This window comes from Pecten maximus, chromosome 6 (genome assembly GCF_902652985.1).
Source record: "Pecten maximus chromosome 6, xPecMax1.1, whole genome shotgun sequence".
Classification (NCBI taxonomy): domain Eukaryota; kingdom Metazoa; phylum Mollusca; class Bivalvia; order Pectinida; family Pectinidae; genus Pecten; species Pecten maximus.
In genome coordinates, this window is record NC_047020.1 from 6,610,840 (window position 1) to 6,627,388 (window position 16,549).

The window sequence follows — 16,549 nt, forward strand, 5'->3', positions numbered from 1 at the left end:
CAAAAGCGACCGTTACATAGTTTCGAACTTTTTGTGATGATCATTTTACCGTCAGTATTTTTAATTCTTAGTGAGATTAATTTGTTGATGTTGTTTTTAAAACTATGTATAATGACGAATATCAGACACTCGATATTGTTAAAGGTTACTCATTCTAAATGTGGTAAATTCGAATCGGTGGCTAATCCGACATAGCATTGCGAAGGTCAAATAAACTGGAAGGAGGTTTGTATTCTTGGGAAAGTAACTGCATCTCGATAATTATAGTCTCCTGACGGAATTTGATAAGCACATTCATATATTTCTATGCATCTGTATATCACGAATTTCCCTCGGTCCTAACACCGACTAATCTTACATATATATGTTAGTAGACATGTGCACTTGCATGACTTGCGTAACGTTCTTTACTGATCATGGCGACTCATTGAAGTACTACTACGTAAAAGAGATTGGCGGACCTACAACAGCGCCCGTCAAAAATGCCTTGCTTTGTTGAACATCAAACATTGTAGGAGTAGCATAAGAGACACGATTTTGGCTAACTAAGTAAAAATGCCCTGCCTGCACTGGGCTCTGATCATGAACAAGTCGAAAAAGGATGAAACATCCTACTACTACAGTATACCAGTGCCATTACCAGGTCGGGGAGAAGTATCCTGATTCCACTATTATAGTGGTATTCCACTATAATAGCTATATATAGCTATATAAACAGTAGTAAATTGAAGCATTTCTGCCAGAAAAGGCATACCTGACAAAAAGCGAGAGTTATGGTCGGTATATATAGGTACATAATCCATGTAAATTTAATATTTTAGTCAGTCTCTGTTTCATCTTTGCATTAATTTCGATTATTTGCAACTCGCCAAATAATCCCCCTTAATCAAAGGGAAACTACTCTGTTAAGCTTGTGCGGGAAATGGGTTTTGGTTTACCACGTCATCACTATGTTTTGTCGCATCACCAGTGTTTTGTGACGTCATAGCAGAGACATATATACAGAGAGATTGGCAGCTCTCTATTTGCCCTTGTGTTTACATAGTGGCCCCTGACCTTCCCACAATCCTTTGCGGTCGCTCGGTTCAGTCTTCACTAGACGCCATATTGGAGAAAACTTGAAAACCAGACACATAATTATCGATAATTTCTATTTGAAATCATCACCAAGATCCAATTATGTGCTTTAATTTTATTAATATCAAAGTGCAGAAGTGTCATCAATATGAAATATATCACAATTTGCTGTCCAAGTGTTTGTATTTTGAGTATGAAAGTCAAGCACAACGCAGGAAAGATCGGCGGGAATCTCCAATTTTCGAAAAGTCCCTATGGGGTTTTCGAGAATACGGATAAATGACAACAATGTGCATGATAATCAAGACCACATTCCATAAGTATGATAGTTTTTGGTTAATGTGGTAACTTTTGTAGTGGCCTAGATAAAACAATGTGCTTTTTGTGTGCGTTTAAAATTGACGATGTTTTGGTCGGACGTAATGGCTGCTTAATTACAAAACTTGGACATGTCGATAAGACCCAATGGATTTTAGAAAATACGGATAAATGGCAACAATATGCATGATCAATAAGACTATATCCCATAAGTTTGATAGTTTTTGGTTAATGTGGTAACTTTTGTAGTGGCCTAAATAAAACGATGTGCTTTTTGTGTGCGTTTAAAATTGACGATGTTTTGGTCTGACGTAATGGCGGCTTAATTACAAACTTGGACATATCGAATAGGACCCAATGGATTTTCGAAAATACGGATAAATGACAACAATATGCATGATCAATAAGACTATATCCCATAAGTTTGATAGTTTTTATGGAGGCGTTTACGCCTGCCATATTACAATCACCTACGAGTTGTGACGTCACAATCTCTCACTTTCGTTTTCGTTATATTTCCTTTCACAGTTCATTTTGTAGTTTCTTTCGGTTCATTTATGATGCAGTTGAACTATATATACATTTATGAAAACTATCAAGACTACAAATAAAGTGCTATTACATGAAAAAAGGTATATTCAGTATAAATTTCTCTTCGGCGGAAGTTTGGAATTTGAGACCTCTGGTGGTAATTTCTGTAACTAGGGGTAATGATTCGCTTATAATTAGTTCCAAGTATGAGGCACGTCATTGTAGTCCGTCATTCAAAGTAGATATGCACAGAAATTTTTTAACTATGCTGATAATGTTGTGAACATTTCAGGAACTATTTTGAATAAACAATAAGAATAATGTCTTGTAAATATCTACACCTGCATCGATTTTTGCAAATCTATATTGAAAATACTGTTTGAAGGGAGATAACTGCGAGATTATGACGTTACCTTACAGAGGACACTTGTTTAACTACAAGAAATAAAGATGACATAACAACCAAGCGCAAACAAATTCCCGATTTTCATATTACCCTCCAGGTTTTGGCTAACAACATTTCTTTTGTTTACAACTTGGTAGTTTTTTCACGAGATTTTATTAGATTTGGTCCGATATTTTGCGATCACGTGTTCCGTCTGTTTACGTGAGCGAGCACTCCGTCAAAATGGAGGCACGTGGACACGGGCTTCACACGAAGCATCAAAGTGTGATGTTTGTCGCTAGAAATTAATATCTATCAACATGAATTAAAGGCAAGTTTAAATCTGTTTGTTGACCCACTGAAATAAGTGTTTGTTTATTTAGGACGAAACTGTTTACGATAAGTTGTTCAAGCCTGGCCAGATCACAAAATCACAATATCTGCTGCGATTATAGTCCGAATTTTCTGAAGATCTTGCTATATACTATATGCAGACTTTAATCAGCTTTAAGGCGATATCAATACCAGAACCCTTCGGATTACTGCGATAACTGATCGAAGTCCCTGTGTTTCAAATCCATGAATCGATAGATCTACGTGCACGTGATGGCGTGATGGAATTCGATCGTTTATTTTTTAAAACTAAGAAAACTGGCACATATCTGTCGTGGTGGTCATTTGTGCTATACCTTCCCCGACAGAGACAATATACAGAATCTGGATTTTTGTGATAAGATTTACTGCAGTAGCTACTCGCACTCGGAATATATATGAAAATACTAAATTATTATTGAACCAGCTTGTCTTATTTATATATTATTCAGCTCACGATTCAACCCTTTCAAATGTTTTCATGTAATATATATATATATACATTTGTATGCACCAAGCTGTGAAATGTTTGTATTACATAGAATATTTAAACAATACAAAGTAATTGTAGATTAACAAAATGTATACCAATTGCATTTTAACCTATTAGTACAACTTTTTGTTGTTTTCATGTATAACTTTTTGTTGTTTTCATGTAAAATGATAAATACATGTATATCTATTGGCAATCGATATCAAATCCATATAATATAAGACTTTCTCAAATATCAATATTCCTCATAAATTTCAAAATAAATCTATATTTGCTTTTGAAATTTAATTAAAAATGTTTGATTTTCATGTCACGAACAAATCCCTTAAAATAATCATCAATCTCCTTATCGGTCTCCAGAAAGTGTGAAAATAAATGAAATTTTTTTGTTAATAATTCTATTTATTATGAATTCATGTATAACCATTTAGGTATTTTCCAATGTTGACCTTTAAAACTATACATTTTATGTATATATATACAAGCAACAATCTGTGGGATGTCAAATATAGAAGGCTGTTTCAGGATAAATTGCCAAAAATGCTTATAAGTACTGTTTCTTATCACTGATCACATATATTAGGGTTTTTGACTATTATGTGTTATTGCTACTTAAGAGGTAATTTTTTGGCTTAAGTGATAATGTATTTCTTTGTACTTATGATGAAAAAAATTCAAAGTTCCTTCAAAATTATTAATTTAGGTCACATTTTAAAGAATCAGCCCTTTTAAAGGTGTGTGCAATGTATCAAGGTCAAATAATCAAAATCACGCAGATATGGCACTTTTAAAAAGAAATTCCTACCAAAATTAAAAAATGACCTAAAACTGCATGCACATATACATGAAGGCTGGATATTTGGCAAACAGATACATGTAACATGTGTGACTGGCTACAAATATTGAGTTTATCTCTGACCTTGACCTTCATTCACATTTTAAAGAACCGGCTCTTATGAAGGTGTGTGCGAAGTTTCAAGGGCAAATTATTAAAAATGATGCAGACATGCCCTTTAAAGAATGTTTTCTTGCCAAAATTAAAAATTATCCATTAATTGCAATTTAATTGTTGGCTCAAAGGGGTCAATTTGGCTTAATTGACATAAACAACTTCTTCTCTGAAACTAAGCAATCGATATAGCTCATACTTGACTGGTAGCATCCTTTTGGGTAGGGATTCCAAATTGTAAAAATGGTGGGGTTGACCCCCAGGGGTGCAGGGTCAAAAGGGTTCAATTGGTTTCTCTGAAACTAAGTTATGGATATAACTCACATTGGTGTGGTAGCAATCCCTATGGGGTTGTTCCCAGTCAATTTCATTTCATGGATTAATTGCACAATTTGGTATAAAACCTACATTTGTATGGTAGCATGGTTATGGGGTGGGTATTCAAAATTGTACGAATGTTGGGGTTAACCTCCGGGGGCTGAAGGATGGGACCAAAAGAGGTCAATTTCGCTAAATTGACAATTTTAGAATAACAATAAACCAATGTACATGTACCCATATAAAATGCTTATGATATATTGACATAGAAATACCAGCGACAAATAAACTTAAGCATCATTCTTGTTTAATATCTCATAAAACCAGATGAGCGATACAGGCCCTCTGGGCCTCTTGTTTTATCTGTGAAACCACTCAGATCCCAACTCCACAATGGCTGGACACCAAGAGATGAACACAATCCTGATGTAAAAATAGGCCCAGGGTTCTTTCCCCACCCCAAGGGACTTACACAATCATATTGAATTGATATCAAATATGAAAGTTTTCTTCAATATTTTTCATGTAAAACGCTGTATATTTATATACAGTACCTATAGCTACTAGGCTATTATCTACATCTTGGTGGTAAATTAAAAAGCAACAAATTACAAATCACAGTTTATTGTTAATATTGACATTGGATCTATTAAAATAGATGGAATTGATATCTAATTTTGAAATAATTGTCCTTAAAAATGAGAATTGTTGAAAAAAAAAGTGTAATAACTTTTAAAAGACGTCAATCTAATTTTGATATTATTCTAAGATCAAAATAGAAAGGAATAAACAATTTTGTTTACAAGATATTGAAAGACATTGCACACTTTCAACAAAAAAGTAGCAGACACTCCCTGTATTTTCAATACATATCGTGTATTGTTATAACTTATCGAAATGCGTATCATATTGTTTCGACCTTTCTAATACCCAGGCCTATAAAATATAAGTTTGTTTTAAACACATTAATGCAAATTTTGAACTACTTAAGTATAAAAGATGGTTTAAAGTATGAATGTTAATGACATGTACCTAAGTAGAAGTTGATTTGAAAAATATTAAAATGTTTGACTTCTTAAGTAAAGGTTTGATTGAAATAAGAAATGTTTAACTACTTTTAGAAGTAGGTTTGAAACTTTAAGGTGGTTAAAACCATTATGTACATCGGAACAGTCTGAACCATTACATTCATCAGGACTGTGAAAACCATTATGTCCGGTTGGTTTGACACACTTAAGTGGAAATGTTTAGTCATGTTGATATCAGTTTAATTTGTATTCTTGCTTTATTTCAAATATCTCCTTTTACATCTGACTAACGCCTCCTACAGTACTTTCAGTACTTTGATTGGTTAATGTGGTAACTTTTGTAGTGGCCAAAATAAAACGATGTGCTTTCTGTGTGTATTTAAAATGACGATGTTTTGGTCTGACGTAATGGCGGATTAACCAGAACATGTCGAATAAGTTCCAATACTATGATACACACATGCGCAAAGCCCGATTTACCTGCGCTCGCGTGTGTTTGATAGGAGACAAGACGCTCTCGATAAGGGATATGCTTGAGTTGTCACGAATAAAGGGAGCCACTACGTGTACGGGGAAATAGCGATGTTACTAATCTCTCTGTATATATGTCTCTGGTCATAGCCATCAGTTTCAGTGTTCCGAAATTCCTGATGTGATTTTGAAACAGTCGCATATTATTTGAAAACCCTCCCACCCTCCCTTGTAATCCATCAAAAACATACCTGCGCACTTTCCGCAAAACATCTATGGTAAGTGAGAAAAATCATGAACTAGTAAACAAAAGAGAAGTTTCATCCAAATCAAGCATGGTTAGGTATCGGAGCTGATGCATGCCAGAACATTTTTAGCCCACCACCTGTGTCTGATCGGGAAAACAAAATGGCCAACATGTGGCCATCTTGAATTTTGACAATGGAAGTTTGTTATCACTATTTCTTGAAAAGTACTGGAGGGATACTTCTCAAAATAAAAACTTGTCGTACCCGGAACGCTTGCAGAGACTGAAACTGCCAACCTTAGAACACCGAAGGAATAGAGGTGACCTAATCAACGTCTTTAAAATCGTGAAGAATATTTATGACGAGCGAGTCACAACAAATATGTTCCAAATGGACACCACCAGCAGGACAAGGGGACACTCGCACAAAATATTCAAAAAACGATGTAACCTAGACATAAGAAAAAACTTTTTCAGCTTCAGGGTAGTAGATGTTTGGAACAATTTGCCACAACATGTTATAGATGCCGAGGAGGTTAAACAGTTTGAAATTGCACTGGACAATCACTGGGATAATACCAACAAATAACTTGTGTATATATATGAAAAAGGACAAATTAACTCATTGCACACCAGATGTATATCACATTGTAAACATTGTAATATCAATTGATATGGACATAGAGGCTTACAGCCTGCGTCCATTATTTATCGTATTAAATCGTATTAAATCAAACATTATATATAGAAATGGTAGGTTCTCCTTGGTCCTTTATTATACCAGTCTGGCTTATTGATTAATATCCAAACTCTGGCCCACTAAAATGTGCAGAAAAAGTAAATACATGTAAGCAATACATGCCTGGGTTGCTATTCAAATGGCTACTGTGTACATGAATCATCATTTTCAGACACATGTTGCACATATATGGATTAAAAAATCTATTTGTTATGTGCAATGACAATAATAAATCTGTACGTATCAATTACATGTTCCAAAGATCATTTAGTAATTTTTAAATACCAGGCCAATATAAAAAAAATAATTAAAAATTTAAATATTAGAATTAGTTGGACTACCCAATGTTACATTCTGTAAGTCTATACACAAAGGTTGTTTGGTTTGCATTTTGATGAATGTAATGCATTAATATTGATTGCAATATTTATCCAACAGGTTGAAGAGTACCATCATGGGTAGGAAATTTGGTCTTATTACCAACACTAAAGGCTCGGGAATTGTTACATATGCACTGTCTCCTCATGAGCAAAAGGCATATGCCAACGTTTGGACTAAAGTCGTACCCAATTCTTTAAGGAGGTTAAGAGGAAAGTGGCCAGTCTTTATAAGTAAGTATTGATCTACTTCATTTGCATTAGTTTTAACAAAGGTTGCTCATTTGACCAAAACATAATATACATGTACACTATATAACCATGTGGAAACTCCTCATTTTCGTCTGTAATACAAGGTAGTGTAATTAACTTTTATAAAACATGTACTGTTTTGGGGCCTATATTAGTAAATGTACACAGTGATCAAACTGCTTCATGATTAATATAGAGATTATAATTATCATTAATGAAGAAAGTTAAATCACCAAATAACATTAAATTGAATATTTACTATTATTTTATGCATGTTCATGTTGTCATTGTAACTATCAGATTTACACTGAATATGCAAGGTATATGTCGGTTTTAATTTACAATTTGACAAGATTTTTGTCGATAGCAACTCAGTTTAAACTTAAGCTTATTTTCTGAAGCATAATTTTTCTATAATTCGAACAGGTTCATCAATATTTATTTAATTTTGTTCAAACTGACCAAAGATTAACCATACTTTTAAGATAAAATTTCTATTCACACCGCAGAGAACATATGGTTCTGGTATTGTATCAGTGTGAAATCAGAGTTTGTGTTGAAGCTGTAGTCTGCACCTAAAGACTTTTTACAAATAAAAATTGAAAAGGACCCCTCAAATTTCAAGAAATTCATTGAAACCATACTGAAGGACCCCATTTATGATATATACCCAGACTACATGTGCAAACCTTGAAAACTATGTACCCATCATGAACACTTATCAGTCGTTTCATCTGATCAGTTGATTTTCAGAGGCGTGTCAAAATTTGTACTTCATTCTTGGAACCTCATTGTACTTCCATATGATAGTGCCTTATTGAGATTGGTCTCTATTGGTTTTACTGCAGGTGACAACCTACTCAAGAGGATTTCTTGTAGTTTATAACTTTAAAAACATGAAAAATGTCCCTGTTTTGAAATCAATTGATTTTATAAGGACAATATATTGCATATAACCCTGAGAATATTCATAGATTTAATTGAAATATGCAAAAATGTTTTATTCTTTGTTTTTTGTTTCTTGCAGTTCCCTTTGCTGTCTACTACTGGGCACAAGCAGCCCAAGCAAAGAGGGCATACTTTGAGACGAAGGAATATTTGGCAGAGCATCCTGAATAAGATTTTATTTGATATGAAAGACATTTTTGCATTTTCTGATACAAGTGAAAAAATAGAGCTGTTCTGTTTGATAAAATGTATGTAACAATCTGATCCTCTAGTATTGTCTTATTTGTCGCTCGGGAATAGAAATCAGCAGTCATTGACACTACCCTGATATGGAAGTCCTTGACACTACCCTGATATGGAAGTCATTGACACTACCTTGGTATGGAAGTCATTGACACTTCCCTGATATGGAAGTCATTGACACTACCCTGATATCGAAGTCATTGACACTTCCCTGATATGGAAGTCATTGACACTACCCTGATATGGAAGTCATTGACACTACCTTGATATGGAAGTCATTGACACTACCCTGATATGGAAGTCATTGACACTACCCTGATAGGGAAGTCCTTGACACTACCCTGGTATGGAAGTCTTGACACTGCGTATACCCTGATATGGAAGTCATTGACACTACCTTGATATGGAAGTCATTGACACTACCCTGACATGATATGGAAGTCATTGACACTACCCTGATATGGAAGTCATTGACACTACCTTGATATGGAAGTCATTGACACTACCCTGACATGATATGGAAGTCCTTGACACAACCCTGATATGGAAGTCCTTGACACTACCCTGATATGGAAGTCCTTGACACTACCCTGATATGGAAGTCCTTGACACTACCCTGATATGGAAGTCCTTGACACTACCCTGATATGGAAGTCATTGACACTACCCTGATATGGAAGTCCTTGACACTACCCTGACATGATATGGAAGTCCTTGACACTACCCTGACATGATTTGGAAGTCTTTGACACTACCCTGGTATGGAAGTCCTTGACACTACGTATATACCCTGATATGATATGGGAGTCATTGACACTACCCTGGTATGGAAGTCATTGACACTACCCTGATATGATATGGAAGTCCTTGACGCTACCCTGACATGATATGGAAGTCATTGACACTACCCTGACATGATATGGAAGTCCTTGACACTACCCTGACATGATATGGAAGTCCTTGACACTACCCTGATATGATATGGGAGTCATTGACACTACCCTGGTATGGAAGTCATTGACACTACCCTGATATGATATGGAAGTCCTTGACGCTACCCTGACATGATATGGAAGTCATTGACACTACCCTGACATGATATGGAAGTCATTGACACTACCCTGATATGATATGGAAGTCCTTGACACTACCCTGACATGATATGGAAGTCCTTGACACTACCCTTGTGTAGCACACTACAGTAGGACAGCCTGGCCATGGGCAATTTTTAGCTCACCTGGACCAAAGGTCTGGTGAGCTTTACTCCAACAATGTTAGAGGTTTTACACGGCGAGATACTTTTGACAGGCGCCGTGTAACCTCTAACTGCCCATAGCTGATTTTCCCGATGCTGACGATGAAATTTTCAAAGTTCGTATATTGAAAAAATATAGCGTGTCAACTTACATTTAAATGATCAACGGGGTCCAATATATATTTCTTTCCATAATCCAATGATTAAATGAGAATAATTTCGTAACAAAAACAAATTATGAAGTTTTCTTCTTCTTAGTCAGCCATCCTGGTGACAGTTCTAGTTGACACTACCCTGATATTGAATTCCTTGACACTACCCTGATATGGAAGTCCTTGACACTACCCTGATATGGAAGTCATTGACACTACCCTGGTATGGAAGTCCTTGACACTACCCTGATATGGAAGTCATTGACACTACCCTGGTATGGAAGTCATTGACACTACCCTGGTATTGAAGTCATTGACACTACCCTGGTATGGAAGTCATTGACACTACCCTGGTATTGAAGTCATTGACACTACCCTGGTATGGAAGTCCTTGACACTACCCTGGTATTGAAGTCATTGACACTACCCTGGTATGGAAGTCCTTGACACTACCCTGATATGGAATTCCTTGACACTACCCTGATATGGAAGTCCTTGACACTACCCTGGTATGGAAGTCCTTGACACTACCCTGGTATTGAAGTCATCGACACTACCCTGATATGGAATTCCTTGACACTACCCTGGTATTGAATTCCTTGACACTACCCTGGTATGGAAGTCCTTGACACTACCCTGGTATGGAAGTCATTGACACTACCCTGGTATGGAAGCCCTTGACACTACCCTGATATGGAAAGTCCTTGACACTACCCTGGTATGGAAGTTCTTGACGCTACCCTGACATGATATGGAAGTCATTGACACTACCCTGACATGATATGGAAGTCATTGACACTACCCTGATATTGAAGTCCTTGACACTACCCTGGTATGGAAGTCCTTGACACTACCCTGATATGGAAGTCCTTGACACTACAATGGTATGGAATTCCTTGACACTACCCTGACATGATATGGAAGTCATTGACACTACCCTGGTATGGGAGTCCTTGACGCTACCCTGATATGGAAGTTATTGACACTACCCTGGTATGGAAATCATTGACACTACCCTGATATGGAAGTCCTTGACACTACCCTGATATGGGAGTCCTTGACACTACCCTGGTATGGAAGTCCTTGACACTACCCTGATATGGAAGTCATTGACACTACCCTGGTATGGAAGTCATTGACACTACCCTGGTATTGAAGTCATTGACACTACCCTGGTATGGAAGTCATTGACACTACCCTGGTATGGAAGTCATTGACACTACCCTGGTATGGAAGTCATTGACACTACCCTGGTATTGAAGTCATTGACACTACCCTGATATGGAAGTCCTTGACACTACCCTGATATGATATGAAAGTCATTGACACTACCCTGATATGGAATTCCTTGACACTACCCTGGTATGGAAGTCATTGACACTACCCTGATATGGAAGTCATTGACACTACCCTGATATGGAAGTCCTTGACACTACCCTGATATGGAAGTCCTTGACACTACCCTGATATGGAAGTCCTTGACACTACCCTGATATGGAAGTCCTTGACACTACCCTGGTATGGAAGTCATTGACACTACCCTGGTATGGAAGTCATTGACACTACCCTGATATGGAATTCCTTGACACTACCCTGGTATTGAAGTCATCGACACTACCCTGATATGGAATTCCTTGACACTACCCTGGTATTGAAGTCATTGACACTACCCTGGTATGGAATTCCTTGACACTACCCTGGTATGGAAGTCCTTGACACTACCCTGGTATTGAAGTCATCGACACTACCCTGATATGGAATTCCTTGACACTACCCTGGTATTGAAGTCATCGACACTACCCTGATATGGAAGTCCTTGACACTACCTTGGTATGGGAGTCCTTGACACTACCCTGATATGGAAGTCATCGACACTACCCTGATATGGAAGTCCTTGACACTACCCTGGTATGGAAGTCATTGACACTACCCTGGTATGGAAGCCCTTGACACTACCCTGATATGGAAAGTCCTTGACACTACCCTGGTATGGAAGTCCTTGACGCTACCCTGACATGATATGGAAGTCATTGACACTACCCTGATATGATATGGAAGTCCTTGACACTACCCTGGTATTGAAGTCCTTGACACTACCCTGGTATGGAAGTCCTTGACACTACAATGGTATGGAATTCCTTGACACTACCCTGACATGATATGGAAGTCATTGACACTACCCTGGTATGGAAGTCCTTGACACTACCCTGGTATGGAAGTCCTTGACACTACCCTGGTATGGAAGTCCTTGACACTACCCTGATATTGAAGTCCTTGACACTACAATGGTATGGAATTCCTTGACACTACCCTGACATGATATGGAAGTCATTGACACTACCCTGGTATGGGAGTCCTTGACGCTACCCTGGTATGGAAGTCCTTGACACTACCCTGGTATGGAAGTTATTGACACTACCCTGATATGGAAGTCATTGACACTACCCTGATATGGAAGTCATTGACACTACCTTGATATGGAAATCATTGACACTACCCTGATATGGAAGTTATTGACACTACCCTGGTATGGAAATCATTGACACTACCCTGATATGGAATTCCTTGACACTACCCTGATATGGGAGTCCTTGACACTACCCTGGTATTGAATTCCTTGACACTACCCTGGTAAGGAAGTCATTGGCCCCAAACCCCTAAAACTGATGAGGCCTAACCCTTTGTAACCCCAACTTCCATCATTGGGCCTTACACAACAAAGAAATGTCCGTGATGTGCTTATACTATGGTGAAGGATACTTATCTGTTTTCCATTCATCCATTCATCCATCCATCTATCAACTAAACTTGGAACTTAGTCTTAGAAATCTTAAGAAACTGGATATTCATATTTGTCCAGGAAGCATAGAGCACCTGTAGGTTTCCTCTCAGAAATGCCCTCTCCTTGACCTATTTTCAAGGTCATATGGGTCATTCAAATACATTTTTGGTATGTTGAAAACTTACAAGAATCATTGTCACAAGTTCGAGAAGTTCTGATATATTCTGTGATTTCTACTGCATGGGTTTCATGTAGGCTGGTATTCGCATGTGCAAGGAATATTTTGTGGATTCCCATTCAAAGTAAATGTAACAGTTACACTTGTCTCATTTGAGATCGAATGGTATCCGTGTGCAGAATTTTTGGTGTTCTTGGATTCAAGGTCAATCGATCTATACCTCACTAGATATTGTGGTCATCAGTCAAATCAAAGGTCACATTTAAAATAATCCTTTCATTTACTGGTAGTTCATATTCACACCATAACATTAAAATATGAAATTCTAGGCCTGATTAGATTTTGGTGGTCGTCCATCAAAGGTCACACTGGACCACTTTTGAAATGAGGTCCTAAAGGGATCTTGGCAAAAACGCAATCTAAGGAAGGCCTAAGACTGAAGAACATTTTGAGAAATAGCAAAAACAAATGTCATTGTTAGCTTTCCTGATCAGTCTCAAAATCGATACAAAAGGAAACTTGCATATGAAATCAGTGAAAGAACTTTTCAGAAAAGAAAAAAAACAACTCTTACAAGAACTTCCGATGGTTCCAATAATCTCAAGAAAATTCCTATTGCTCCTGTGATGGTTCATGGATATGTGCATTTCAGCTGCATAGTCCAGTAGCTAGCTTTTGTGGCTGTGTGGTTGAGTGTCCTGTCTGTGTACCGAAGTTAAGCCATGTCGAGCGTGGTGAGCTCTTGGATGGGTAACTGCTCTGTTTTTCTCCTGGTGCACGTTACACTCCTTTTGGTTCCCCAATCAATTTCACAATTGCACAGGCTTAACTAGAGACTGAGAGTAATCAACATATCAAGTTAAGTAATAAAGATCAAGAAATAGTGGCAAATATTTTCTGATCAGTCTCAAAATCCACTACTTGTATGCACAACTTAATATGTAAAGCTAGAGACCACAGGTAAAGTCCCTATAAGAAATGTGAAAAGTCCATTCTGAGTACTTTCTGAGAAATAGCAATAACAAATTTCAAATGTAAAAATTAAAATTGCCTGACTCAGCCGTTTTGTTTTCTAATCAGTTTCAAAATTCAATATGCACAGCCAAAGACCAAGGGTAACCTTTATATGAAGTATGATAACGCTCCCTGAAGGATCTTCTGAGGAATAGTGATAACTTCTTAAACTTAGTTGTCAATAATCAAAATGGATTTTTCTAAGTTTGATATCGCCAGTTCCCCAACATCCAATGATGTTGGGCTAAATAAATCATTCTGCATCTGTGGTTCAAATTCCATCCATAAACAGTCGTTGTTATCACCATTTCTTCTGAAAATACTTGGTTCCCCTGGGTCCCTAGTTGTGTGCATTCAATTTTCAGTGTGATTGGGAAAACAAAATGGCTGACTGGTGGCCATCTTCAACAACTTATTTTTCTAACCTTGTCACTCTTTAGACCTTAATTTGACCTGACCATGCCCTCTTTAGACAGTAATTTGACCTGACCATTCCACTCTTTAGACAGTAATTTGACCTGACCATGCCCTCTTTAGACCTTAATTTGACCTGACCATGCCACTCTTTAGACCTTAATTTGACCTGACCATTCCACTCCTTAGACCTTAATTTGACTTGACCATGCCACTCTTTAGACCTTAATTTGACTTGACCATGCCCTCTTTAGACCTTAATTTGACTTGACCATTCCACTCTTTAGACCTTAATTTGACTTGACCATGCCACTCTTCAGACCTTAATTTGACCTGACCATGCCACTCTTTAGACCTTAATTTGACCTGACCATGCCACTCTTTAGACCTTAATTTGACCTGACCATGCCACTCTTTAGACCTTAATTTGACTTGACCATGTCCTCTTTAGACCTTAATTTGACCTGACCATGCCACTCTTTAGACCTTAATTTGACCTGACCATTCCACTCTTTAGACCTTAATTTGACCTGACCATGCCACTCTTTAGACCTTAATTTGACCTGACCATGCCCTCTTTAGACCTTAATTTGACCTGACCATGCCACTCTTCAGACCTTAATTTGACCTGACCATTCCACTCCTTAGACCTTAATTTGACCTGACCATGCCCTCTTTAGACCTTAATTTGACCTGACCATGCCACTCTTTAGACCTTAATTTGACCTGACCATTCCACTCTTTAGACCTTAATTTGACCTGACCATGTCACTCTTTAGACCTTAATTTGACCTGACCATGCCCTCTTTAGACCTTAATTTGACCTGACCATGCCACTCTTTAGACCTTAATTTGACCTGACCATTCCACTCTTTAGACCTTAATTTGACCTGACCATTCCACTCTTTAGACCTTAATTTGACCTGACCATGCCACTCTTTAGACCTTAATTTGACCTGACCATGCCACTCTTTAGACCTTAATTTGACCTGACCATTCCACTCTTTAGACCTTAATTTGACCTGACCATGTCACTCTTTAGACCTTAATTTGACCTGACCATGCCACTCTTTAGACCTTAATTTGACCTGACCATGCCCTCTTTAGACCTTAATTTGACCTGACCATTCCACTCTTTAGACCTAAACTTGACCTGACCATGCCCTCTTTAGACCTTAATTTGACTTGACCATGCCACTCTTTAGACCTTAATTTGACTTGACCATGCCCTCTTTAGACCTTAATTTGACCTGACCATTCCACTATTCAGACCTTAATTTGACCTGACCATGCCACTCCTTAGACCTTAATTTGACCTGACCATTCCACTCTTTAGACCTTAATTTGACCTGACCATTCCACTCTTTAGACCTTAATTTGACCTGACCATTCCACTCTTTAGACCTTAATTTGACCTGACCATTCCACTCTTTAGACCTTAATTTGATCTGACCATTCCACTCCTTAGACCTTAATTTGACCTGACCATTCCACTCCTTAGACCTTAATTTGACCTGACCATTCCACTCTTTAGACCTTAATTTGACCTGACCATGCCACTCTTTAGACCTTAATTTGACCTGACCATTCCACTCTTTAGACCTTAATTTGACCTGACCATTCCACTCTTTAGACCTTAATTTGACCTGACCATTCCACTCTTTAGACCTTAATTTGACCTGACCATGCCCTCTTTAGACCTTAATTTGACCTGACCATTCCACTCTTTAGACCTTAATTTGACCTGACCATTCCACTCTTTAGACCTTAATTTGACTTGACCATTCCACTCTTTAGACCTTAATTTGACTTGACCATTCCACTCTTTAGACCTTAATTTGACCTGACCATGCCACTCTTTAGACCTTAATTTGACCTGACCATGCTACTCTTTAGACCTTAATTTGATCTGACCATTCCACTCCTTAGACCTTAATTTGACCTGACCATGCCACTATTCAGACCTTAATTTGACCTGACCATGCCACTCCTTAGACCTTAATTTG

The 16,549-nt window shown here is 37.7% G+C and overlaps 1 protein-coding gene across 2 annotated transcripts; it reads left to right on the plus strand.

The window, feature by feature from the left end:
• The first annotated feature begins 99 nt into the window (after positions 1-99).
• On the plus strand, positions 100-8,769 carry LOC117328832 (cytochrome b-c1 complex subunit 8-like). 2 transcript variants are annotated; one of them, XR_004533055.1, is made up of 3 exons: positions 100-225; positions 7,367-7,539; positions 8,585-8,769. XR_004533055.1 is itself a non-coding variant. In XM_033886404.1 (2 exons), exons 1-2 carry the CDS (start codon positions 7,383-7,385, stop codon positions 8,674-8,676), a joined length of 249 nt encoding a protein of 82 aa, XP_033742295.1. In that variant the 5' UTR covers positions 7,367-7,382; the 3' UTR covers positions 8,677-8,769. The 2 variants fall into 2 exon arrangements, 1 of the variants encoding a protein (XP_033742295.1); XM_033886404.1 differs by lacking the exon at positions 100-225.
• The last annotated feature ends 7,780 nt before the right edge of the window (positions 8,770-16,549 follow it).

Bases quoted from the DNA above. Each gene is read 5' to 3' on its own strand.
- LOC117328832 (XM_033886404.1), top strand. From the start codon at position 7,383: ATGGGTAGGAAATTTGGTCTTATTACCAACACTAAAGGCTCGGGAATT. The intron at 7,540-8,584 runs GTAAGTATTGAT...TGTTTCTTGCAG, and splicing joins AAAGTGGCCAGTCTTTATAA to TTCCCTTTGCTGTCTACTAC.